The following is a 27,496-nucleotide window of genomic DNA, read 5'->3' as shown; positions in this document are numbered from 1 at the left end:
TTGACTTACTTGACTTTGATCGTCCAGGTCAAATTAATAAAACTCTCTTCAGTGTGTCTATAGAAATTAGGACCTTATGCACAGTTTTAGAGGTAAACTTACCTTTGATATCAATTGACCAAAATTTTGACGAAGAAACCTACTTTTGAACGTTGATATCAGCTGACCTAGATAATTTGACGAGGTGACATACGTGCTACGACCTATTTTTTGCCCGTTGATGTACAGTTATAATATTTGGACCTTATGGACAGTTTAAGATGTAAAATTGAAGTTTGATATCAGCTGACCTAAAGCTTTTCGAGGTTTCCTTCTTGTCACCTGACCCAGATTATTTCACGAAATGACATACGTTCTTGTCCTTTGATGTACAGCTATTGACTTAAGATCAAGTGCACAGTTTTAGATGTAAAATTGAATTTTTATATCAGCTGACATAGATTTAGATGTAGTGACCTTCTTATGGTCCGTTGATATACAGCTATAAAATTTAGACTTTTTGCATAGGTTTAGATGTAAAATTAAACTTTGATATCAGCTGGCCTAGATTTTGTCAAACTGACCTTCTGTTTTGTCCTTTGATACACAGCTATGAGATTCGTACCATGTGCAAAGTTTCAGATGTAAATTTTAGTTTGATCTCAGCTGACCTAAATTTTGATTAGGTAACCTACAGTTATTATTATCTTTGATATACAGCTATATGAAATGGACCATGTGCACAGTTTCACATGTAAAACTGAACATTGAAAATTATGGAAATTCATACTTGGAAGAAAAGCAAGTGTGACTAGACATGCTAGACCTATCTATTAAAATTGAAAAAAAGGAAAAAAACTTATTTATTTCTTTACTACATTTTTAAATAGTTGTTTATGCGTTTACTTTTAGAGTAATTAAAAAACAGTCGAGCGTTGCCCCCACCAGGCGGTGGCTCTTTTTAAAGGTTACGGCTATATATCTTTATTCACCTGACATTAACATTAAAATGATCCTCATGCTGTATTTTGATAAATCTAAATAAGGGTCTTTTTATGTTTTCCTCGAATCGATTTGGCTCTAGAATAATTTAATTTAGTTTAGTTTGATAACATGTAAGGCCTACTGTTTAATGAGATGAAAACCGGGTACATGATGAATGAAGAACAAGGACTAAAACATTGAACAGTGACATAAAACAACTGGTATATCGGAGAATCCATTGAATCGGTTTGATGTTGTTTTAAAAGGATATCTTCATGTTGGAGTAAAGGTATATTGTATGTTGTATATAAAATCTATTTAATGTTCCTTTTTTCGATCAATTTATTCACTTCGTCGGTTGAAGATTCATTCCGCACAAGGGTTTGGGACGTCGAGATCGCCATCGGTTTCGGAGTAAAATAGTAATTCTGTCGGTGGCTGTAGTTAAAACATCATCAGTGGAATTTTAATTAAGTTGATCAACAATATGTGCGTAAATGTAAACCATATTAAGAGAAACACTTCAAAATATCGTTTTAATGAGGTATCAATATTTTACATAGGGATATATGTACGTCACTTTTGCTTTAAGAAACCACGTGCATAACAATTAACAACCGTTTCATCTGTGTGAATTCATACAAAGTAAGGGTTATACTAAGGCAATTAATGGTTAAACGCGTACATTATGAAAATAAACTTTCTTAATTAATTTTGTTCTATAAGATCAAATATCAAAATTTGTACATGAATATGTTGGCCTTGACATTTAACCCATTACTTCATGAGCATTTTGTAAAAAATGGCTGTTTTCATTGAAAAGTCTCCCGTTACAAGTTCAAATTGCTATAATACTATAAAAACTGCTTCAACACTAATCAAACTTGGCACAAATGTTGACTGGACCATTGCCCTTGAAACAACATGCTCAGGCTTAAATTTTCTGTTTCAATGGCAAAGAGGGGACATCTCAAAATTGCCAAAAATTACTATTTTGTGTTGATTTTTTCCATCAAAGTTGATTTCAAAGTGCTGCAACTTCTCAATGGATTGAGATAGAGTCAAATGCTTTTCAGCGTTGGTTACACGTTACCTTATGATCAATCTGGGGTCATTTATAGCCTCTCAAACCCCCAAACAGAAGGGGCACATCCCCCTTCAGGCAACCCCCTGATGTATCTTTTGGTTGGGGGGCCGCGCCGAAAAAGTGGTCACTTTTTAACAACATTTCTCAAACAAAAACAAGTGTTGGGGGACTAAATAAGGCATTTTTTTCACCATTAGAGACAACAAAAAAAAAAAAGGGGGGGGGGTGAAAAATGCGTTAAAAGGTGTGCATATAGCGTAATGGGTTAACATAGATTCTCGAAATATTAGCTCTTTTGTGAATTGAGTAAATTGTATTAACTATGTTAATTTTTCGTCATGACATCTTAAAAATATTAGAATTTGAAATGTAAATAAAATTTTTAAGCATTTGAAATTTTAGCATTGTTTTATTTGAAGTGTCTTAAGCAATGTTTAAATTAAACACACGTATTGTAACAATATCATCATTTGATATATCAATTTCGTGTCATCTTTCACAATGCAGCGCGTACACAACTTTGGAATAAGTACGGCTTTATATATAGATCTAATCATCTTTTAATAAATAATAATAATAATATATAAATAATAAGTATGACTTTATTTGATTCTCTAGTTCTCTAGTGTTTTAAAATTAACAATTATGTTGGATGATAGATTTTGGTAAATATTCCAGTAAAACCACAAGTGACATCTTTAATAACAAGGAAGAATGGTTTTATAGTGGAAGGAATGTCACCAACAAACATGGCCACAACTGAGGTAGGAGATGAGTTGGAACTGACATGTACTGCTAATATAGGAAGCTGTTCAACAACCATAATTCACTGGCATAGAACTTCTGAAACTTCGCCTAGCGATGAATTTATTGACTATCAACCGCCACAAGGTACCTTTGATGAGGGCACAGCAACCAGTGATAATCATTGTGGATATACTAGAGTTGCTTCAATCAGATACCACGTTACAACAGTCGATGCTAACAGGGATAACAATTTGGCATTCGAATGTTCCGTTAGAGTTGGTGGAGATCCATATGGAAAATCTTACACATCTGAAAACAATCCGAGATTCTACACTTATGTCAGTAAGTGATCTATATTAGATCTAAATAGTATAGCTATTTATGTATATAAGTTTAAATGGAGTTGAATATCAAATTGAAATATAAGTGTCATTATTTGATTCGTTACTACGTTGTACTCAAATAACAAATTTAAAAAGAAAAGGGTCATTATTTGTACTACATATATTATTCTTTATTCTTTGCAGTTGATATAATTTAGATATTAAAGACAGTTTAAAATTGGTAACCATGATTTAGTTGAACAGTCCCAAAATTTCAAAAACCTTGTGGGACGTAGAAACATTTTCCCAAAAATAAATGGATAGTTTCTTACCCGTATTTTGGAGATTTTTGGATGTAAAACTCTTCATTGATTCAGGGCGCTATTTATGACCAACAGGCAATATTTTCCATAACAAATTTCTTTTGAAAAATAAATATATTAACATAGATCTTGATTGGTAGTTCTTTTGTCAACTAACAAATGATATTTCAATGAAAAAGAATACCTCTAGAATACATGTTTTCAATATTAACATAGTTTTAATGATGCAGGATCATAATGCCGCTCTTGTTAAAATCTCTGATGATCACCCGAAAAGCAGTGCACACAAACCTATTTGTTGAACATTTTCAGACCTTTTTTCTGCATGTTAATTGTGTTTTTTACGCCTCGTTTGTTTTCATTGCAGCTATTACAGCTAAGCAAGACAATGGAAACACAAGTTCTAAAATTGGTAAAATTTTAGTTCATGTATTATGTTTCTGTGTGTTTGAATGTGTACAAAAGTCGGGTGGACAGTCGAGGATGTATTGGTATCAACCGATGTTAAATACAAAGTTATGGGTTTCTTTTGTTTTAGAGATATAAAATAAGATGTTGTGAAACAAAATCAATACTAGACTTACAGGAAATAAGCTGTAGTACCGATTTTGAATTACTATTTCTTTTCACTTTTTAACTTTATGTATAGTAAATGAATTATTCTATGAATATTTATCGGGATTTTCAAGCTATTATTACCAATAATGTCTTTAAGTTATGATTTCAAATATTTAATACAACTTGTTAAGCAAGTATTAGCAACCTTTAACAGCGTTTGATTCTAGAAGCAATGGTATCAACAGAAAATTTGGCTCTTGAAAACGTCTGGCTTTGAAAGATGAAATAAGGTTGCATAGAAAATATGTTTACGTTCATATTTAAGATTTCACTGCAGGTACTGGCGTTTCACCGGCTGCTTTAGTGGGGGCTGTGGTTTCCGCATTAGTTGTTGGGATACTTTTAGGAGTGGGTTTAACACACTTTTATCTACGTTTTAAAAGAACAGGTAGTCCGTCCGTTAGATTTATAGTGATATATGACTGACACTTCACTTGTTTTAAAAAGCGAAAAAACTTTGTTGATATTTTGTAGTAAATAATTGATTTTGTGTGAGCAAGGATTCATATTTTCGAAACTAAATGAATTATGTATTAATCGTTTTAATCTATGACGAATGTCACTTATAAAAAGTAGCATAATGTAAGACCTGTTTCATTCGTCAAAATGACAGTTCAAATTGCTCTTCAAAAGTCGCTTGTCTTCAAAACTTTATACTGTGAATACAACTACATTCATCAGGTGTATAAAAGTTTATATGTATGTTAATAAAATATAGGAGACAGGACGAATTATCAGCCTCAACAAATTGAGTTTCAAGAAACAGAGATAAGTGACGTGGCCCTGCCAGCGTAAGTTATTCCTTATAATTAAGATTTCAAGACTTTTCTCAACCCCTATGCATTTTGTATTTAGCTTTTATATCAACAGTTGCGGTTTATTAATTGTAAACATATTCAAACGACTATTTTGGTTTCGTATGAATGTACAAGGTTATGGATGATTTGTTTTATAAACATAGATGCATAAATAATAATGATTCGTTTGTTTCTGAGTAATTTAAAAAAGAAATATTCCAAAGTGAGAACTAATGTGATAGCTCCAAAGTAAAATTATGTCTACAATTATGTAATAATTATGATATTTATTCAAAGTTACATTTAAGCGCTTTCAATCAAAAGCAATCTACATTAAGTGCGTATAATGCCAGGAACTATCAATTTTATATATTCAATTTGATATACTGACTATACCACTGTTTGCTCTTTTTTATTAAATGCTTATAGGAATGCGTATGAACAACTTGAAAACAGAACAAATACGGAGAGAAGAATGGCCTACGATTCGCTAAATGGTATTGCATTTCTTTTTACACTGAATATATCAGGCAAGGCATATATCAAGGCAACTATTTTATGGCATAAAAACTACAACTGTCATGTTTAAAAAACCCATGACTATTACAATAGACAACTTGACAGAGTAAATAGGTTTACTTTGAAAGAAGCCCAATTGAAACATGCTCCTTAAATATTTACATTAAAAACAACTTTTATCTGAACTATATCTTGTGAACAGAAGCAATTTTGATATAAATATTAAGAATATGCATGTCTGTATAATTATTAAAAATATAGCAATGTTGATTGTATTTCTACGGAAGGCCCTCGTACATACTTGCAAAGCATTTGAACAGAAACAATGGATTGATTGACCATAATGTAAGACAAAAAAGTAATTTATTTCTCTATTTACATGCTAATTTATAATTGATAAAAGTATGCTGAGACTGCACTAGGATCAGAAGTAATTTTCGACACATTTTTATTAATTGACACATTTGATGCCAAAACATATTGTGTAATATTGATATATTTGATATATTGTTTCAGTGAGTTCCAGTGAATCACCAATAAGGTAATTAGAAAATCATGGTAATGTACTCGAAAGGTAAAAGCCAAAATAAAAATTTAGGACTGCACAATACTGCTAATAAGATGTGAATGCGTCATTAAAGATTAAAGGTTTCAATACACACAAATTGATTACTAGATACATTTCATTCAGAAAAAAGGATCGTATCAATTAATTAAAAAGAAATAAGGAACATCCAATTTGAAGGTGAATAAAAGGCTTATGTCCTATGAGTAAAAGAATGATGCAACAAGGTTACAAAAAAACTTGCACCGGCATCTTAAGGTATAACGTATTATTAAGTGCACTTTAATGTTATTTAATTCAATATAATTACATTATGTAAATCAATGATTTCACTTGTATGTCTTCCTTTCAGACAATCACAATATGAAGATATGGATCATGGATCAGAAATACCCCACACTTATGCCGATGTAAACTGAAAAAATGGATACATTTTGAGATGACTCCTGCTGACTTAAAGCATAATGAAAGTTAACATCATGAACACATTATTTAATGACATTATCTAAATGTATGACAATGAGATTTATAAATTCAACAACTATAGAACCGGATATCTACGAGTTATGTCATCCTTATGCCTATTCTATATGGTGGCTGATTTCTGCCATTTTGTGCCTTCGCCTTCGACTTTTTAGATGCAAAAACACGAAGACTCGATAAATTGGCCAATTATCGTGTCTTAGACTTTCGCATTTTGAGACGAAGACACGAAAACACGACAAATATAGATTTCTCTCCGCCAACACGATAATTCTACAGAAAAATATCTCGCCTATAAAATATTTTTATTTTGCTTAAAATATATCTTGCCTTTGTGTCGGCGCACTCAAAAGTCGATGGCTAAGACAAAATTAGTTAACATATTTTCGTGTTTTCATGTCTTCGCCTTCGAGTTTTGAGGGACGACGACACGAAGACACGAAATAGAAGAAATCAGCCTCCATAATTTTTAGGACAAATGGTTATAGGGATTTTGGCTCATTCTAATTTTTTGAAGATATAACAGAATTATGATATTGTTTTATATTTGACTTTTCAAGTATGTTCCTGCATGTTTTGTCAAACAATCTTATAGCACTTTAGTTGCTAATGTGTAACAAATATAAAAAGCAAAAAAATCTAAAAAGCTTTACATGTTCTTAGCCTATTCTACTCATATTTTACATTAAAGGAGGGTCTGAATTTGTTGCCCTTTCATAAACATACTCAATAAATTTAATTCTTTCATCTTTTGTTTATGCTCACAACATCAGGTGTTGGTACCGGTGCTGACCCTCTTTGACGGTGATTCCAGTTATTTTATGCCTTTATCTCTAACTTCAGGGTAAAAGTCTAGATGAGCAACGTATAACTATGAATATGATAATCTGATCTGCTAATAGAAATTACAATTATTAGGAACTATAAGTTTTCCAGATCAATGGCAGGATATTATTGGGTGAATATATCTATCAAAACATATAAATACCAATGTCCTATCATGCAAAAAATTCTATTACATTCACAGAACATTTGAAAGCAAAGAACGGATCACAACTTGTAAATCTGGTTATTTTTAAATCTATCAAATGATTTTCAAAATAGTTGTAACGTAAGTATATTTCATTGACATTGGCGTGAAATAATTAACACATATTTTTTTTTCAAAATACTTAATCGTATTAAACACATAAGTAGCGTTTATTCCGCTTAACTGATATTCAGTCATATTATTTTGACAACGCAAAGATATTGTTTCGTGCAAAACTTCACTGCCTTGATCGTAGAAGTTTAGCGATCGTGGAAGTTTGTGGAATAATCGGTAATTGGCATACACTTCTGAACCGACAATGTATGTATTTGAGTTTTATGAAAGAAATATAGAATTGGAATTTCATTTGTATTTACAAGGCGTGTGACTTACTCTTACTTCTTTAACTTGATACATCACGGTTATGCATTTCAGCTTCAAAATATATGTTTCTGTTTGATTTGTTTGATGCGTCATATATTGAGAAAGCACTGTCTGGTGGTTAAACAGCTGGCACAAAATGTTATGTTATATGCAGTCAAATTTAGATCGAAAACTTCAGATATATAATCATGTAATTTGTTTATTGTAAAATGTTTACTTTCATTATTCTTAGAATACTTTTAAGACGTTCAGTCCCTAGCATTATATATACATGTTGTCTCTTTTCTTTTTAAAGATATTCATATGTCCAGATAATAGTGACTGTTGTTTTGTATATTCAATAAGTATTTGTTTGTTTGTTTGACTTGGTATTAAGTCAAACCGACATGGTAGAGGTCACATGGCAACGTTCCAGCTTTACTGGTGGAGGAAGACCTCAGGTGCCCATCCGGCATATTTCAGGCACGAATGAGCACCTTAGTAGACCCATCAACGTTCCGTAGGCTAGCTGGTTAGCAACCTCACACGAAAGAGTCAAAACTCCCTGTCGGGATTCTAACCATCAGCTCTGAGTGCCAAGTGGTTTGAAGACAACGACTTATGGATATAAATACCTACGTGCATTAACAATAATATTTAATGGTTCCTGTGGAGATGTTTTATTTATTTTACCATCAACAGAAGTTTACTTGAATCCAAAGCGTGATAACTGAGAATTGAATATGTTCGTTGGAGTATATTCTCCTTTGTTTATTGGTCAACCTAAGGTATCATTTCTTTGCATGATTATTGTGTTTCTTTTTAATTTCTTTTTTTTAACCATAAACTTTATTATATGGGAACAATGATTATATGAGTAAGTCTACTATAACCTATGTTTCTTTTCTATTACTTGTCAACTTAGTTTTGTCTACTCTTATAAAAAAACTGTCAATTTTTGTAATAACACTGTTATCATACTGTTGATACCTGTATTCTGTATAGTTTAAAACGTAAAATACTTTCTCTGTGTGTATTTGAAAGATGTTTATTTAACATTTCTAAAACGATTGAATAGTAATTACATCTATCAGTATAACAATAATCATATTTTGTAAACTTATTATGTTGATGATGATGATGATTATATGTTTTTAAACATTTAACATGGTCGGATTATGAAACAGAAAACAAAACAATATTGGTACTGCTTTCCTGAACGATTTAAATAGATACGGCAGAAGAAAAAGACAAAACCGTGACGTTTATATGTCAAGATACACCCATAACATGATCTCTACTACAGTTGATCATTAAATCCATTGAATTTTCGAGCAGAATTTGAATTAAACTTTAATTATATTTGACAGAAATATTATTACATAATATAGTAATGCGTTTTGTTTAATTCATTTAATTATTAAAATGCCCCCATCAATTGCCTGGAAAGTATAACAAATAAACATTAAAATCTATGGGTCTTTTTATTTTCCATCATACAATTTAAGCAGAAATAGGCAAGGAGAACATAAACTATCTATTATAATAGTTAAAACAAACAAATTAAGAAGAGCAAAACTAAACTTTTCCCCATTGCTGAATGGACGAATGCATATCTACTAGCCGCCGCATGTACACGGCGTCTAATCATGTTTATAATGATAATAATTATAACAATTGTTTAAAGTTTTTATTTTAAACGGCAATCATTTGGCACACATCTATTAATTTTCAATCATTTACATCAATTTGTTGCGGGCTATAATGAAAGAAGAATGTATCCAAAATATTATCAAACATGGTCGGATGATGAAACCCAAACGAAACTGAGTTGGAACTGCTATCATGAACCATTCAAATAAACACGGCAGAAAAAAGAGACAAACTACACTAATATTATATAATATTATGATAGCATACGTTATTACTTTATTTTATTCATTTAATTAGTATGATGCCTACATAAAATCATTTAAGATGCACGCACTGGCAAAACTTGATGATGAATTGCTTGTTGTAATATAGAATTGGCGGGGAATTTTGTTCAAACTGTGGCACAAATAAATTTAAAACGGAATAACTTGTGATACATACATTGTTTTTAAGAAAAACGAGTCCTTTAAAGCACATTCCACACTGTAACAACCTGTTTGGTTTTCCATTTCTGTCTTGTAGAGAAGTTGCTCGTAAATATTTCTTAAACGTGATAATTGTGTTACTTTCAATATCTCAACATTGTAAACGTTTCAAACATTACAGCATTGTAATTATTATAGACATAGAAAATTTGTGACAAGCTTAAAACATTATAATGAGGAGATTATTCAAAGAAGTGAAATAGAAAGTTGTAAAACATTTGCTTTCAAGTTAAATTTACTGACCATTTTGCATTACATATTGTCCAGTCCTCGTATGGCAAATCTAATTGCATATATACTGTTTATCTCTCTATATTGCTTATACATTATTGACACATGCTTTGTTATTGATGTTGTTGATGTTTTTTGTTCTTGTCAACGAACAAATAAAAATAAAAAAGTTTTGAAAATATTAATTTTTAACATTACCACTCATTTAGCATTATGTAACATTTAGTGATGTATCACAAGATTTTGCGGCGTGTGTGCGTGAATATTATGTCACTTTTTAAATAATTACAGTCCATTTCAAGTGAAAAATACGGCTAATGTTTACAAATAACCTTGATGTATATGATTAGAGCCATAAGACTTATTGAGCTGAACACTTTTCGAGCTTATCTAATCATTCACATAAAAGAGTAAACACAAACAGAATAAATGAACATCATTTAATTTTATATGTATGATATAACGATAGCGTTTGACACAGTTATACTTAGGCCGCCTTTACATTATGCTATTATACATGGCACATTAAATCACGCATATTTAAACCTGCAACTCCGTTCACTTTGATGCATGTTTCTTCTCAGTTAAAGATGCGCACAACGTGCGCAAAATTTGTTTGTGCAATAGTGCTCGATTATTTTGTCCTGTGTGGGTCTAGGTACATAAACCTAAAAAAAACTAACAAGCTTGAATTGATTTGTATCTTTACTTTAATATCAATTAAACAATTGCATTTTAGGTAATCTCCAAGAATATAATAGTTATAATGAAAAAAGGTGGACTTATCTTTCCTTTCGTTGAATTTTTCATTTTTTTAAGTTTTGTAATGTTTAGTTTTATATGCAATAATTGATTTCGTTTTAACAAATGAATTATAAAACCGTTACGTAAATAACGGTCATTAATAGCATTTTCCGTACCGTTATGCTATGTGCCGATTTCGATCCGCGCAAACTAATATTAACAAAATTGGTTGCTTCCAGGAACGGATTCGAAAGTGTGTCTTTAAGCTTATAGCTTCCTACACAATCGAACTAAAATAAATTCTGTATAAACCAATATTAACAAAACCAAGGAACGATCTTCTTCGCAATTATAAATCAAAATTATAAATAAAAAATGGTATGTGTTTCCATTCCCTTACAATCACCTTAATATTCCACGAGTGTTATGTAACGGGTACATTTTTCTTTGTTAGGTAACTAAAAATAAAGCTGAAACAAATTGTTTGGTTGTACAAGTTATCAGTCATAGTCTATTCCTCGAAAGCAATGATAAAACAATCTTTTTTCAAAATTAAGTCGTATTCATTACAATTACTACATACGAACGTACTGATGTCTTAGTAGTAATAAACTATGTATTCCCAATAAGTAAAAATGTACTGTTGTAATAATGTAGCGTGATGTTCATAATACTGCACGATATAAGATTGTCGTGTTAATCTTTCTTTCAAACTACTTAAGTTCTATTTAAATTTTACTTCGAGTACTTCCTTATCGTGATACAAGTCCAACCTGTACGGAGATGCAAATGCTATATTTATCTCGTATACGTAGTATTTTATGCTATTAAATCATTCTGGTATATTTTATAATTACGATACTTCCTTTTTCAAAACTAAGTTTACGTTTTATGTAGATGTAAGATTTATAAAGAGAAAGTGGATTATTTAAATCTTAAACATGTCGAATTTTTTTTAAAAAGTGTTGTCTTTGTTATCGCTTTTACTAATTTTGAAGGTAATACGTCTGATGTTAAATTGAGTCCACTTTAAATTCTTTAAATACTATATCCATTGTTTATCGCCATTGTTTAATTGTGCAACTTTTAACAGCTATATTGCGTGCGTGTCTATGTTTGTGTATATCTTTATATTGATAACTATATATTTTTATGCATACTCGTACGTGTATGTTTATACCATATTGTTCATGTATATCTCTATATTTTAGACTATATTTTTCTAAACTCTCTTGAAATATTTGTTCATTATCATTGATTGTTTAATCTTTAGTACATTTAATGAGTGCAAGCAATTTTTCTAGAACATCTTGTTAGACAAGAAATAGGGTTGCATTATAATTCCACTTTTTCATGTAAGATTGAAAATACTTTCAAAATACTGTTTTTATTTCAATTGTTACGTTTACAGTAACTGGTGTGGATTTCACTCTAAACAAGGAGAGAGTTCTTCTAGGCAGCACAGGAACATTAACTATGAGATGTAGTATCACTGAAACAGATGTAGATCGTATTTACCTTATACAGATACGAAGACTTAAATCAACCACGCATTCTGGATCAGATCCTAATGATTGGCAGACATTAGCATTAATGGAAGTAGGTAGAAATGAAAATCCTACGTTAACAGATGATATTACAGCTGTAGCAGCTAGTAAAGATTATGTTGCTGGAGGATCATGGGATTCTACAACACTTGCTAACACATATCTTACATTGTCTATGAGCATGGAGAAGATGGTTTGTGATGATGCCAGGTATTATAGATGTGAATTGTCGTATAAAAGCACAACATCAGGAACAATTGCTAATGTTTACAGAAACGTCACGTTTTCAGCATATGGTAAATTTTATGCAATTTTAAAAATGCCTGGAAAACCTTGTCATATTTAAGACAGGTTGGAAACAATTTTATTGGTTTGATAAAACTTGAATAGGTAGCTTTTAGTATATAAAAATAAAAATTATTTCAATAAATTTCAAGAGATGAGTTGCACAAGAAAATGACCATTTTATAATGTTACTATGTAAAACAATTGACCGATTCAACTGCCTTTGAAAAATCTGTTGGGAAGTGACTGAAATTTTAAATTGTGTTAATGATAGAGCTTATAGATGTGAATTGACGTATAAAATTTCCACAACAGGAGGTGTTGCTGAAGATTGAAAAGATTGCAGTGTTCACAGCTTACAGTAAATTCATACATACGAGTATCGTTTAAAGCTAATGATATGAATAAGGCAAAGCAGCTTTGAATTTTACGAGCTCTTTGGAATTTATAATGCATAGATCTATAATGATAGTATATATTAATTAAATTCCCGGCGTTTGCGTAATTCCAACTACAATTTACTATACACTTCTGCACGCTATCGGTCGCATTTTTCACACACTATTTGTCACTTTCGAAGTTCATGTTATATTTGATATCGAAATTGCATTATGTAGTCGCAGAACAAAAATCCACATGGAATTTTAATTGCTGGTAAAGGATCCAAATTGATAATTTCATTTCGGGAAAAAGATTTCGTGAAACAGGATCATATCGGGAATTGATATTGACTCAGCGTGTAATTTCACTTATTCTTTTTTAATGAAGAAGTTGCGTAAAAAAGTAATCATTTTATTGTTATCTATTAGAGGATTGTTCAGTTTACTTGAATCTGTCAAATTTTAGGTATTTAACGATCGTATTTATGACACGATTGTGAACACGCAAAGAGTCGCAATCCTGGAAAAGTAATTTGCGAAACTTCATATAAGGATGAATGATAATCGACAAGGTGTTCAAAATATCAATTAAGGTGGGAACCACAATGAGGCAGGCGATTCTTTAAATAGCGAGCAGGTCCGTAGCTACCGTTTACTAACATTTCATGATATATTGCAATTTTTGTTGTATTATCAGTAAATCAGTAAGTTCTAAGGCAATTACTTAAATAAAAAAATGGTTTAATAGATGCAACGGTCCATCAAAATGGAAAAAAAATGTTGTTTGTAAATGTCTGTGAAAGCGATCGGAGATAATGTGATATTAACAAACCCTATTTTCAGTATCAGTTGATTGTCTTGTTAGGGAGTTGTCTTATCCTATATCATTTATGTACCTGAGTTAAAGGTTTCTGGCCAAAAGAAAGGCACATTTTTCTGTTAATAATAATGTGTTTAAGGTGCCCTTATATGAAAAAACCCACATAACAACAACAGCAACAAAAAAAATTTTTTTTTTTTCGTAACGCAATTGGCAATTTCCTCCACCCTTTTCACCCAATCGCAACTTCTGCCATTTCCGTCAGTCTTCAAACAAAAGTTCTGTAGTATGAATACACATAACGGATTCGATATTTTCGTCCAACCTTCGCTAAAAACTAAACGTGTAAACAAATAGTAATTTACTGCTGGGAGTTGTTAACAATTGTGTCCCAATATATCAAGTAAAAGTCAACCTAATAAAAGTGAATTTATAGATACAAAAACAAACAATACATTATTAATATATTTATTATTATGGTACAAAATGCCAACCTGTTGACATTAAATCGGATTTGTTTAAAATTGTACCTCATTGGGCTTAAGAAATGATTGTCAGACATATTTTCAATCATAGTTGATCCGAAACCAATATTATCTTCGTTTGACTGTCAAATATATACAATCGTTTTACATTATCAAAAATTATACATTCTGTTTCTGTTTACATCCGAAACCACGATGTAGGGCTACTTTCAATCCGTATTAACTCCGAGGTTATTATAGACAATAGCCGAGGACGTTCCGATTGCCTTTTCACCAATCCCGTAGGAATATCCCTACCTACTTTTATTGACATATAAGTGCAAATATTTCGCACCAATACATCAAAATATCCATTGTGTTATTCAGCATATTACACATTTTTTTTAAATATTCATTATAAACGAAAAAAAATGTAAATGAAATTTCATGTTGTTTTAGATGATAAGGTGACATAACTAAACACGATTTTGCATTAACGCCGCCGATTTGTAAATCATAAATAGTCATTTGTATTAGCTCTGAAAAATAAAGGTATTGTTAAAGTCATGTCGGCGTTGCCTTCCCCAAAACTTTAACGTTGATCAAGTATATTGTCTTCATACTTGGTCACAACAAACCTTGGGACAAGACTTTTAAATAGACCAGACTAAACTTGACCTTCATTCATTAATGACCCTGATCTTTAAGGTCAAATATCTAAATGTTACTTTATTTTTGGTGAGTTTTGCTATCAATGACTACAACTGTGTTATCTATGAATTGATGGTAATAGATCTTCAAGTAAACCAGACAGACCTTGACTTTCACTCATTTATAACCTTGTTTGTTTCTGTAACTGGCTTTAACTTTGTTATCATTGACTGAATTGACTTCATATTAAGACACAACATTTTTTAGCATAAGACCTCCTGTATGTATATGAACCTCAGGTTGCCGCTTTTCATGGAATGGCACTACTGTGTCACATTGAAGGTTCCATGATAACCGCTGTATGAACACATCTGCGGATGTTTCTAAATTCAAAATTTAACCATTTTCGTGTTAAATGTTGAATTCTGCTTAAGCCGGTGCTAGGGGGCGTGGACGGTAACTTGCACTTTCCAGCACCGTCCATGAACAGGCTCAATCAAACCGAGCCTGCAACATTTTCAATTTTGTTGTGTTGGACTTTCTTTAGGGATTCTGTTTTTCTCTATTTTTTGGCTTATTTATAACATTGACATTGAAGGTTTAATTATTGAATTTTTACTGATTTTGCTATATTGGCTGTAACTCTGTAATATTATTATTAATTAGATTATCTTCATACATGAACACAATAGCCTTTTGGAAAAGAACCTCTTAAAGGCTAAACTGACCTTGACATTGAGCTTTACATGACCTTGATCGTCAAGGCAAGATTATTGAATTTTGTCATAATTTTGTTATTTATGTACGGATTTGAGTTATATTTTGACAAAACAAGACTTGCTACTAAGTAAACATATTGAATGATTTAGACGAGACAATTACCTTAATTGATTTGGACCATATGCGAAGTTTTCACTGTAAAATTGAACTTTGATATCAGCTGCCCTAGATTAGTTTACAAACTGACATAATAACTTGACATTTGATGTACAGTTATGGAATTTGGACCATATGCACAGTTTTAAATGTAAAATTGAACTTAAATATCAGCTGAATTAGATTTTGATAAAGTGACTTATTTTCTTGTCCGTTGATATACAGCTATAAAATTTAGAATGTGTGCACAGTTTTTCAAGTAAAAGTAAACTTTGATTTCAGCTGGCCAATATGTTGTCAAGCTAACCTACTTTCTTATCATTAGATGTACAGCCATGAAAATTGAATCATTTGCACATTTCTAGATGTGAATTTGATCTTTGATATTAGCTGACCTAGCTTTGTACAAAGTAATCTACTTTTGAACTTTGATCTCAGCTAACCTTGATAATTTGACAAAATGACCTACTGTACATCTATGAAATTTAGACCATGTGCACAATTTTAAATATAAAATTGAATTTTGATATAAGCTGACCTAAATTTTGATGAAGTGACCTACTTTTGTTTCCTTTTATATACAGGTTTGTTTACTGTAATAAACTGAATAATTAACATAATGGAAATGATTCATACTTGGAAAAAAACAACAAATGTGATTAGACATACATATAAAAATTAAAAAATGGAAGAACTATTCTGTTTCTTTAATATTTTTTTTAAGATTTGTTTTAACCTTTTAGAGAAAGGCCTTGGCTGTTGTTAAAGTTAATAGCGATATATCTTTATACATCTGACATTAACTTTTAAATGACCCACATGCTGTATTTTGATAAATCTAAAGAACGGTCTTTTATATTTTTATCGAATCGATTCGGCTCTAGAATCATTGAATTTGAGTTTGATACAATTTAAGGCCTTCTGTTTAATCAAATGAAAACCGGGTGCCTGACGCACTCAAGGGGGTCATACGATGCGCGTACAGCCTCAAAATTCTGATACCGCGAACACTTTTTCAACCGGTATTTTGAACAAAAACAAATCATATAAAACAAGCAGAATTGATTTGAATTTAATTTCTTTTGCAAAGAAGATGTCCTTACTTCTAATTTTGATATTCCAAATGCCTTGACAAAAGTCTTCCCTTTCTCATGAATGCGATTTGAATTCAGGATACTGTGTACACCCGGCGTTGAAATGTTATAGAACTTGAGGAATTATCGATTAAACTGAAAGTTTCAGACAGCTAGAAGTTAGTTTATTGTAGAATATATTTCATGAATTTATTTTCAATCTTTGTTATTTTTCCTTTGTATGTCTTAAAACGAACAATTAACAGGAAATAGACATTATGATACTGCGTACTCTCTAAAAAATCAATATACTGCATACACATTTATGTGTTATTGATTCTGCGTACACTTTCTTCGGAGCAGTTTAAGTTCATAATGGGATCAAATGGATAACACTGGCGAACAAAACAAAAATAAATAGATAAAAAATTAAAATGAAAAATATAATAAAATGAAATATAAGATTCAAATCTTGTGATAAAGTTTGCTCCCTTAAAATGTTTAAATTGTACATCCTCAAAAAGGTTTGAGCTTAATATTTTTTAATCAATGTGTTTACTCATTTATGTAGCACTCTATACTGATAAATTGTTTCGTACACTGCATTTTTAAACTTGTTATAGTCAAATATTTAGCTCATTTATTAAGAAAATAAATGTATGCCGATTATGTCGCGAATTCTTCTTCAGCCAAACTGAAGGACAACATCGGCATATGTAAGGAAAGTAAACTGGAATCAGTTTGTCCGTCCGGCCGTCCGTCGGACTTTAGAGATTGGTCATGATTAGTAAATGACTCCAATTAATTTTGAGGACACTAGGTCAAAGATCAAGGTCATAGGGGACTTGACTACAAAAAGCTTATCCTCCAAATAACTTAAGATTCCTTTGACCCACATTCTTCATATTTGGCATAGAGGTCTGTCTTGATAAGTGGATGACTCCTATTGATTTGACTGTCACTAGGTATAAGGTCAAGGCCACAGAGGCCTTTAGTTTCAAAAGGACCGTGACTCAAAAAAAATTGTCCGCCCAATAATTAAAGAATCCTTTGACAAACAGTCTTCATATTAAGCATGGAGGTTGGTCATGACCATTTGGTGACCCCCTTAGATTTTGTTGTCACTTGGTCAAGGTCTATGTCACGGGGGCTTTAAGTTCAAACAATTTGTCCGCTCAATTGCTTTAAAATGCTTTGGTCAACAGTCTTCATATTTGGTATTAAGATTATTTTTCGCCAGTTATGACCCCTTTTGATTTTGAGTTCACTAGGTCAAAGGTAAAGGTCAGAAGGGCCTTGAGTAAAATTAGCTTTCCACCCAATAACTCAAGAATCCTTTGACCCACAGTCGTCATATAAACATGGAATTAAGTCATGATCATTAAATGACTCCTGCCAATTTTGCAGTCACTGGGTCAAAGTTCAAGGTCACAGGGACTTTGAATTTAAAAAGCTTGTTCGCTTTATAACTAAAACATCCTTTGACCCATACAAACATAGCGTTAAGGCGCGCTAAATGTTAGCGTTATACAATAGGCGCGTCAATAAAAAATGGTTCGTTTTCACTTCAAAAGGCTTTTATTTTTGGTATAATTATGATAAATAGAAAATCAAATTTTTGTAAGTTTCATACTTAATTTTTTCAGCACGTTCAAGAAATTCTGTATTAAACTTACACCCATTCAATATACTCTATTAATCACATACCCGTGTCGCTTTTGCGTCTCAGTAGAAATGATATTGCACGGTCGTGTTTATTTAACGCATATGTCGTCACGTCAAAATATATTAACGACCGTGCAATACCATTTAAAGCAGAATGGTATGTGATAAACAGAGTATATTGAATGAGTGCATCAAACCGATTTTGGATATAAAATCTAAGTTGTGTGTTTCCCTTTACCATAAATTTATTCATTTCATTGTTTAAAGCTTTATTCCGCACAAGGGCTAGGGACGTCGAGATCGTCATCGTTTTCGGAACGAAAAAGTAATTTTGTTTGTGGCTGTGGTTGAAACATATAACATTGAACTAGAAATGGATATTCATCAGTGGAATTATCCACGATATGTACGTTAATGTAAACCACATTAAGAGAAACAATGCAAAATATCGTTATAATAAGGTGTCAATATTTTACATAGGGATGCATGTATGGCACTTCCCCTTCGAGAAACCACCTGCATAACAATTAACAACCCTTACGTCTGTATGATTTGGAACTCTGTGAGGGTTATTCTTAGGCAATTACTGGTGTTTTTACGTGTACATTGTGAAAATAAACTTACTTAAATTTGTTCAACATGATTTAATATTAAAATTTGCACATAAATATGTTGGCCATTGACCTTTAGCATAGATTCTCTGAGTATAAACTATGTTACTTTTCGTCATGACATGTTAAAAATATTGGAATTTGTAAAGAAAACTATTAAGCATTTTAAAATTGAAGAATTAAGCATTGTTTCATTTGAAGTGTCTAAAGTATTTTTTTTAATTAACCACACGTAAAGTAGCAAGTATGTGTAAAGGCATAACACGGACATCATCATTTAATATATGAATGTCTTGTCATCTTTCACACTGCAAGCGCGTACAAGAATTTGGAATCATATATAGATCTAATCATCCTTTAATAAATAATAATAATTACATTGATCATAAGTATGACTTTATTTGATTCTCTAGTGTTTCAAAATTAAGATTTATGTTGGATGATACGTTTTAGTAAATATTCTAGTAAAACCTCAAGTGACATCATTGATAACAAGAAAGAATGGTTTTATAGTAGAAGGAATGTCACCATCAAACATGGCCATTGCTGACGTAGGAGATGAGTTGCATCTTACGTGTACTGCTAATATAGGAAGTTTACCAGGAGCCCCTATTCGATGGCATAGAACATCAGAAACTTCCAAAAATGATGACTTTATTGGCTATCAACCACCAGAATATACATATGATAAGGGCATTGCAATCAGTGACAGTCAGTGTGGATATACACGAGTGGCTTCAATCAGATACTACACAACAGCAGCTGATGCCAATAGGGAAAACAATCTGGCATTCGAGTGTTTTGTTACAGTTAGTGGAGATCCGTACGGACTATCTTACACATCTGAAAACAATCCAAAATTTTATACTGCCGTTAGTAAGTGATCTACAGTATTTGTTTATATAAAATTAAAAGAAATGAATATTGTGCATTAAACAATAATTTGCCATACCAGCAAAACTCATAGTTTCCAAACATCTAACATGGAAGACACTTTGTGGTATTTCTAAATGGCAACTAACAAATCGACCAACAATATAAGAACGAATATTTCAAAACATCTTGCAGCGAACTAATCAAAATCAATATAACACTAATTGTTTTGTTTTGGTTTGTTTGGTTATACGGCGCACCAACAAATTATAGGTCAAATGGTGCCGAAACAGGTAAAATGATTTTTACAAACCTGGTGTGTTCCAAGCTTCAAAACAACAGCAGGGTCAAATATTTGTATTGGTAATGCAGAGTCATCTTGTTAAAAGTTTCAAAATAAACATGGGAAAACTGTACCTGCGGACTAATAAAGATTCTTTTTTAGAAGAAAATCTTTAGAAATGTTTTAGCATGTTGTGTAATAAAAATGTCACCATTCTTTATTACAGCTAAACCAGACAATGGAAACACAGTTTCTAACATTGGCACAACAGGTAAAGGTTAAGACTTTTTGTTAATTTATGTAACATGAGGAACAAATTGAATACCAGACTAACAGGTGATTAATTGTAGTACCGATTTAAATAATATGTTCTATATTACTTTTTAAAACGATTAATAGTAAATTGATGAATTTTTATCAGGATCGTGAAGTCATTTTCACCAATTACATCGCTAAATAATATTCTCAATACTTCAACTATAATTGCGGAACGTTTTGTCAGATACAACTTGTTTGAAATTTGCATACTGACGTATCGTAACTATCGTTTACGACAAATGAATCGCTAAGCAGTGATGCCTTTCAAAGGTTATGAAAGAATACGTAGAAAATATGTGTAATTACTACAATATATATACATGTAGATGGGAAATTTGTTAATGCAGGTACTGACGTATCACTGGCTATTTTCATGGGGACTGTGATTTTCGCACTAGTCTTTGCGGTTCTCTCAGGTGTGGTATTTACGCTCCGTTGTTTAATAAGGACAAAAACAGGTATTCACGATTGTTTTTATATAACATTAATCGTATTCTTTGATAAGAATTGTTAACTAAGAATAGTCACTGGTATATTTGTATTGAATAATTGTTTTGCGTGAGCAAGGATTCAGATTTCCCGCAAGCAGTTGTAGGAAGCACAACTATTGTAATATTCATACAATGATTTTATAAATTGCTGAATCATTGTTATTTTGATATGATTAGTTTACCTTTAGGCCCGTTTATTCTTCAGAATTGATTAGTCTTATTGTTCCTTAAATGTTGATTGTCTTCAAAACTCTATACCGTAAATGCACATTAATATATTTGGATATAAAAAAGTATATTTAATATGTCTGTTAATCAAAATAGGTCATACAACTCAAGATCAGCATCAACATATACAAATTCAAGAAACTAGGATAAGTGACGTTGCCATTTCAACGCAAGTTTTTCTTTATATATGTCATTATTATTATTAGGATATTTGCTCAATCTATATACATTTTGTATTTATCGATATATTCAAAAATTAATAATTAAATTGAAAAGTTACTACCTCGAATAAGTAATAGAAAGAGCACCGAAACACGAGGCTATCTGATTTGTACGAGGGGGCGAACACGGTTAAATTCTTGCTGGTAAATGCAGCAAAATTTATATTATGTCTCGTTTTTTACGGTAATGAACATTGGCGCAGTTGAATAATTTTGTTTTATATGAATTTACAAAGTAATCAATAACTATGTTGTTATAACATGAAAGCAGAGAAAAATATTCGTTTAATTCGAAAAATATTTCACTGAGTGAGAACAAGATGCAATATTGACACAACTGTTATTCCAAGTTAAATTGTGTATATATTTGGTGTAGAAATAATTACAACTGTGCCACTATTATGGTGGAATGATATTCAAAATTACTTCACGTAAGCCAAAGACATTTACAGTTGATTATTCTAGAATGGCTAAATTTCAATAAATATTTCAAATATTCAAATATTCTTATAAATAATTATGTCTTGAACAAAATTGTTGATCTTGTTAAAATTGTTGATCTTGTTCTTTATGATTTGATATGTACATTATAATGAATAATATTTTTTTCTAGAACACTTTATTACAATGCTACATGTATATATTTATTTACTATCATATTATATCATGTAGCTCATATTTATCGATATAATCTATATATAATTCTTTAGTAGTCAGTGGTACTAAATACTATGAACATAATTATTTATAGTATTCTTCAGACCATTTCACTCTAAGAACAGATTCTAAATATATATTAAGTATAAATGAACGGACACTTGAGTTCTGATATTGATGTACTGACAATAACACTGATATTTAATTGCTCTGGTTACTAAATCTTTTAATCAATAATTATGCTTATAGAAACACGTACGAACAACTTCAAAACAGAGGGGATACGGAGGGTAGAATGACCTACGACTCACTTAATGGTATTGCATTTCTTCCTACACTTTATATGTCAGAAAAATATTTTATATGGCAGTTAAAATACCAAAACTGTCATGTTAAAACAAATCCATCACGAATACAAAAGACAATTTGACAGTGTAAATAAGTTAACTTTGAAAGAAGACCAATGGCAACATGCTCCTTAAAATATAAATATTAAAAGAAGTATATTTAAACTATATTGTCTACAGAAGCAATTTTAATATATATATTTAGAACGCACGTGTCTGTTTAAGTATCAAAAATTTATAGCAATTTTGACTGCATCATTACGATAGGTCCCCGTACCTACTTGTAAAGCATTTGAACAGACAAAATACATTGATTTACTTCAATGTTAGAAAAAATGTAATTTATGTCTCTATTTAAATGCTTATATAAAGCGAATTGATAACAATATGCTGATACTACATTAAGAGCGCAAGTAATTTTCGTAACATTTTGGTTAATTGACACATTTGACGTAAACATTTCAATTTAATGCCGGACACATATTGTGTAATATTGATATATTTGATATATTGTTTCAGTGAGTTCCAGTGGATCACCAATCAGGTAATTAATCACGGAAAGCCTGCCAATTACAAATAATTTAAATTTAGGGAAATTCTTTCAAACACGAAAATGTACTCTAAATAAAAAATGAGTATAACAAATTAGGACTGTGTCATACTGCTTATAAAATGTGAATGCATCATTGAAGATTAAAGGTTTAAATACGCACAAATTGATTGTCTAGATAAATTTTATTCAGAAAAATTAAAAGAATGATGGCAACAAGGTTACAAATAAAAACTTGCACCGGCACCTTAAGGTATAACGAATTATAAAGGGCACCATAATGTAATTTTTATCAATATAGTTACATCATGTAAATCAATGATTTCACTTGTATGTCTATCTTTCAGCTCATCACAATATGAAAATCTGACACATTGATAAGAAATACCTCACACTGATGCAGATGTAAAACACAACTGATAAAAATGGATACATTTTGAGACTTTAAGCAAAATGAAATCCAACATCGAGAACACGTTATTAAATGACATTATCTTGATGTATGACAATGTGATATCTAAATTCAACAACTGTAGAACAAAACAAAAAAAACACTACATGTGACGTCATTCTTATCCCTATTTTTCAGGACATTTGTAATCTCGAATAGGCTTTTTGCCCATTTTTATTTTTTTTGAAGATATTATAGAATTATGATATTGTTTTATATTTGACTTTTCAAATATGTCCCTGCATGTTTTGTCAAGCAATCGTATAGCACTTAAGTTGCTATTGTGTACAAATATAAGAACTATCTGAAAAACTTTACATGTAATCAACTTATTCTAATCATATTTTACATTAAAGGAAGGTCTGAGTTCGGGACGTGCGAGATGTTGCACTTTCATAAACATACTCAATGTCTTTCATCTTTTTGCTTATGCTAACAGCAGCAGGCGTAGGTACATATGCTGACCCTCTTTCACGTTGATTCCAATACTTTTACTGAGTATGCATTTATCTCTAACTTCATGGTAAAAGTCTAGATAAGCAACGTATGACTATGGATATGATTATCTGCATTGCAGCTCAATTGCAGCAAATTATTGGATGTATTAAAACATATAAGTACCAATGTCCCATCATGTTAAGCATTCTATTACATTAACATAAAATTTGAAGGCAAAGAACGGATCACAACTTGTAAATCTGTTTTTTTTTTTTAAATATTTCAAATGATTTTCAAAATAGTTGTAACGCAAGTACATTTCATTGACATTTGTGTGAAATAATTAACACATATTACTTTGTTTCAAAATACTTAATCGTATAAACCACATACGTAGCATTATTCCGTTTAATTGATATTCAGTCATATTAATTTGTCAACGCAATGATACTGTTTAGTGTAAAACTGTTTACTACCTTGATCGTAGAAGTTATTCGATCTTGGAAGTTTGTGGAATTAACGGTAATTGGCATAAACTTCTGCACCGACAATATATGTATTTGAGTTTTATGAAAGAAATATAGTATTGGAATTTCATTTGTATTAACAAGGCGTGTGACTTACTCACACTTCTTTAACTTTGATAAGTCATGGTTATGCATTTCAGCATCAACATGTATGTTTCTGATAGATTTGTTTGATGCGTCATATATTGAGAAAGCACTGTCTGGTGGTTAAACAGCTGACACAAAAAATATGCTATATGCAGTCAAATTATGATCGAAAACTTCAGATATATAATCATGTAAATTGTTTATTGTAAGTTGTTTACTTTCATTAATCTTAAAAAACTTTTAAGACGTTCAGTCCCTAGCATTATATATACATGTTGTCTCTTTTTATTTAAAGGTATTCATATGACCAGATAACAGTGATCGTTGTTTTGTATATTTAATAAGAATTTGTTTGTTTGTTTGACTGAGTTTTACGTAACACCGACATGATAGTGGTCACATAACAACGTTCCAGCTTTACTGGTGGAGGAAGACCTCAGGTGCCCATCCGGCATATTTCAGGCACGAATGAGCACATTAGTAGACCCATCAACGCTCCTAGGCTAGCTGGTTAGCAACCTCACATGAAAGAATCAAAAATTCCTGTCGGGATTCTAACCATCAGCTCTGAGTGGCAAGTGGTTTGAAGACAACGACTTATGGATATAAATACCTACGTGCATAAACAATAATATTTTATGATTCCTGTGGAGATATTTATTTATTTTACCATCAATAGAATTTTACTTAAATACAAAGCGTGATAACTGAGTATTGAATATGTTCGTTGGAGTATATTCTCATTTGTTTATTGGTTAACCTTAGGTATCATTTCTTTGCATGATTATTGTGTTTCTTTTTAATTTCTTTTTTTAACCATAAACTTTATTATATGGGAACAATGATTAATCATTTCGTCGTCTGAAGTAAAGTTTTTTTTATATAATGATTAATGTTATTTGGTTTCTTTGATAAATCAATACAAGCGAAAAGAAAATCTAAAATGAAAGTCAACTTGTATTTTAATTATGTTACATGTTATGTAGTAGTTTAGCGAAGCTTTTAAGTTGATATGTAGTTCAAACCTCATTTGCATTTATTTTATATATTAAGTAATACGTAGATAGAAATAATAATACTTTACATTTGATTACCTTTTAAAGGTTTGTATTGCAATACAAATTTATAGAGTCTATATTAGGGCTAGAAAGAGGATAGGGACATCCCAAAAGGGTGAACGGTTCCATCGAAACGTGTTTTGGTGAGTTTCCAATGAAATTGATTGTCCAAGGGTTTCGATTTCCAAATTCTTTATCTAACCAAATAATTGATTATTTTTCTCACTCACCTGGACACATTTAAGAACTTAGATATAAGAATCATTTAAACTACTTCTTATGCGCATAACCTAGTTTGAAAAACCGGGCGAGGCTTAGAAAGTTAACGTTCCATATTTGACAAAAATCATTTTACAGTTCGCAAAAGTCATTCAAATGGGAGTCGTCAGCAAGAATAAAGGTTAACACAAAAAAAAACTTCAATTTTAAACGGGGAAATGTCCTAATATTAGTATTAATAAGAATTATACATATTGTTTATCCGGTTTGTGAGTTTTTTTTATATCCTTTCAACGGCCGTAGTGTAAAAAACGTAACCGTATTTGTGGCACATATTGGCTTCTGTACAGTCGATGGTAATTTTCCTAATTTGAACTCGGCCTCAATTGCATATCGAAGGATGTCACGTGTTCGAATTCAACAGTTATGACCATTTGAAAACTTTTGCTGCGTTCGAATTGGGCTAATTTGGAAACAGAAGTAACTTTTCCTGCTTAAATATGATATTTTTTCGAAGATTAAATATATTCACGTTAGGATAGAGAAACAATGTTTTGCATATAATAGACACCTGTATTAGGCGACTACTTCTGACGTAACTTTATGAAACATATGCTCCGAAGAGCACCTACCACTAAATAACAAAATCATGACGTTGGAAAACACCTGTTTAGTGCATATTAGGGCAGAGAAACTGTTTGGAGTCTCCATGAAAATGCTTTGCAAAACTGGCTTTAGCTCTAAGAATATCTAAACATCCTGATCTTTTTATGTAAATGGAAGATTCTGTTATGCACTCACAAGATACTAATAACGGTACAGAACCAGATCCATAAGTCTTACCACAACCTAAGAATTGGAACAAATGAAAGAAGAATAAAAATTGTCATTCAAAGAAAGTGAGATAAACAAATTTAATAAGAATTCAATGAAATTTAATTTTCATTGGTTTTTTGTAAGAAAAGTATGATGTAAGCCAACTAGTATTATTTCACGTATTTATCTAAATTATCCCAAACCATAATTTTTGATTTAAAAAAAAAAAAAAAATATTCCACCGCATCAATAAAGACATTAATAAAAGGCAATGGCACTTAACAGTTGAATTCACAAAAATGCCAATGTTTATTTTAACAGATACTATTTTATGTATTATAATAGAAATGCAATGAAAACATTTTCATTTTATACTTTTTCAGTTACTGGCACTGAATTCACCATTTCTAAGGAAAAGATATTGATTGGTAGTACAGGAACATAAACTATGACATGTGTTATCACTGATACAGATGTTAACAATATTTACCTCATACAGATACGAAGAAATATATCAACGACACTTTCTGGATCAGATCCTAATGATTGACAGACATTAGCATTAATGGAAGCAGGACTTAATGAAACTCCAACATTACCACAACATAGTCAAGCTGCAGCAGGTACTA

General features: G+C 31.2%; 2 protein-coding genes across 7 annotated transcripts in view; both read left to right on the top strand.

Moving 5' to 3' along the window:
- The window catches only part of LOC132739958 (uncharacterized), a 56,606-nt gene extending 49,529 nt beyond the window's left edge, over positions 1–7,077 (top strand). For 2 of the 5 annotated variants that reach the window (XM_060727805.1, XM_060727809.1), the window contains exons 5-9: positions 4,339–4,449; positions 4,780–4,852; positions 5,288–5,355; positions 5,894–5,918; positions 6,295–7,077. In XM_060727805.1, coding sequence (XP_060583788.1) covers positions 4,339–4,449; positions 4,780–4,852; positions 5,288–5,355; positions 5,894–5,918; positions 6,295–6,361 — 344 coding nt within the window. In that variant the 3' untranslated portion in view covers positions 6,362–7,077. The remainder of the gene's footprint in view (positions 1–4,338; positions 4,450–4,779; positions 4,853–5,287; positions 5,356–5,893; positions 5,919–6,294) is intronic. The other 3 variants (XM_060727807.1, XM_060727811.1, XM_060727808.1) reach the window with 2 other exon arrangements.
- Positions 7,078–11,737: 4,660 nt separating this feature from the next.
- Positions 11,738–24,039, top strand: LOC132739959 (uncharacterized). 2 transcript variants are annotated; one of them, XM_060727813.1, is made up of 9 exons: positions 11,738–11,929; positions 12,343–12,774; positions 19,817–20,179; positions 20,686–20,730; positions 21,125–21,235; positions 21,593–21,665; positions 22,624–22,691; positions 23,241–23,265; positions 23,619–24,039. In XM_060727813.1, the coding sequence occupies exons 2-9, from the start codon at positions 12,408–12,410 to the stop codon at positions 23,647–23,649; spliced, it is 1,083 nt and encodes a 360-aa protein (XP_060583796.1). In that variant the 5' UTR covers positions 11,738–11,929; positions 12,343–12,407; the 3' UTR covers positions 23,650–24,039. The 2 variants fall into 2 exon arrangements, with proteins under 2 accessions (XP_060583796.1, XP_060583795.1); XM_060727812.1 differs by having other exon boundaries at positions 11,740–11,929; positions 19,769–20,179.
- Positions 24,040–27,496: the final 3,457 nt, after the last annotated feature.

Source organism: Ruditapes philippinarum, unplaced genomic scaffold (assembly GCF_026571515.1).
Source record: "Ruditapes philippinarum isolate M1 unplaced genomic scaffold, ASM2657151v2 ctg4842_1_1_1_1, whole genome shotgun sequence".
Classification (NCBI taxonomy): domain Eukaryota; kingdom Metazoa; phylum Mollusca; class Bivalvia; order Venerida; family Veneridae; genus Ruditapes; species Ruditapes philippinarum.
Note: the sequence above shows the minus strand (reverse complement) of the source record. Positions and strands in the feature narration are given on the sequence as shown.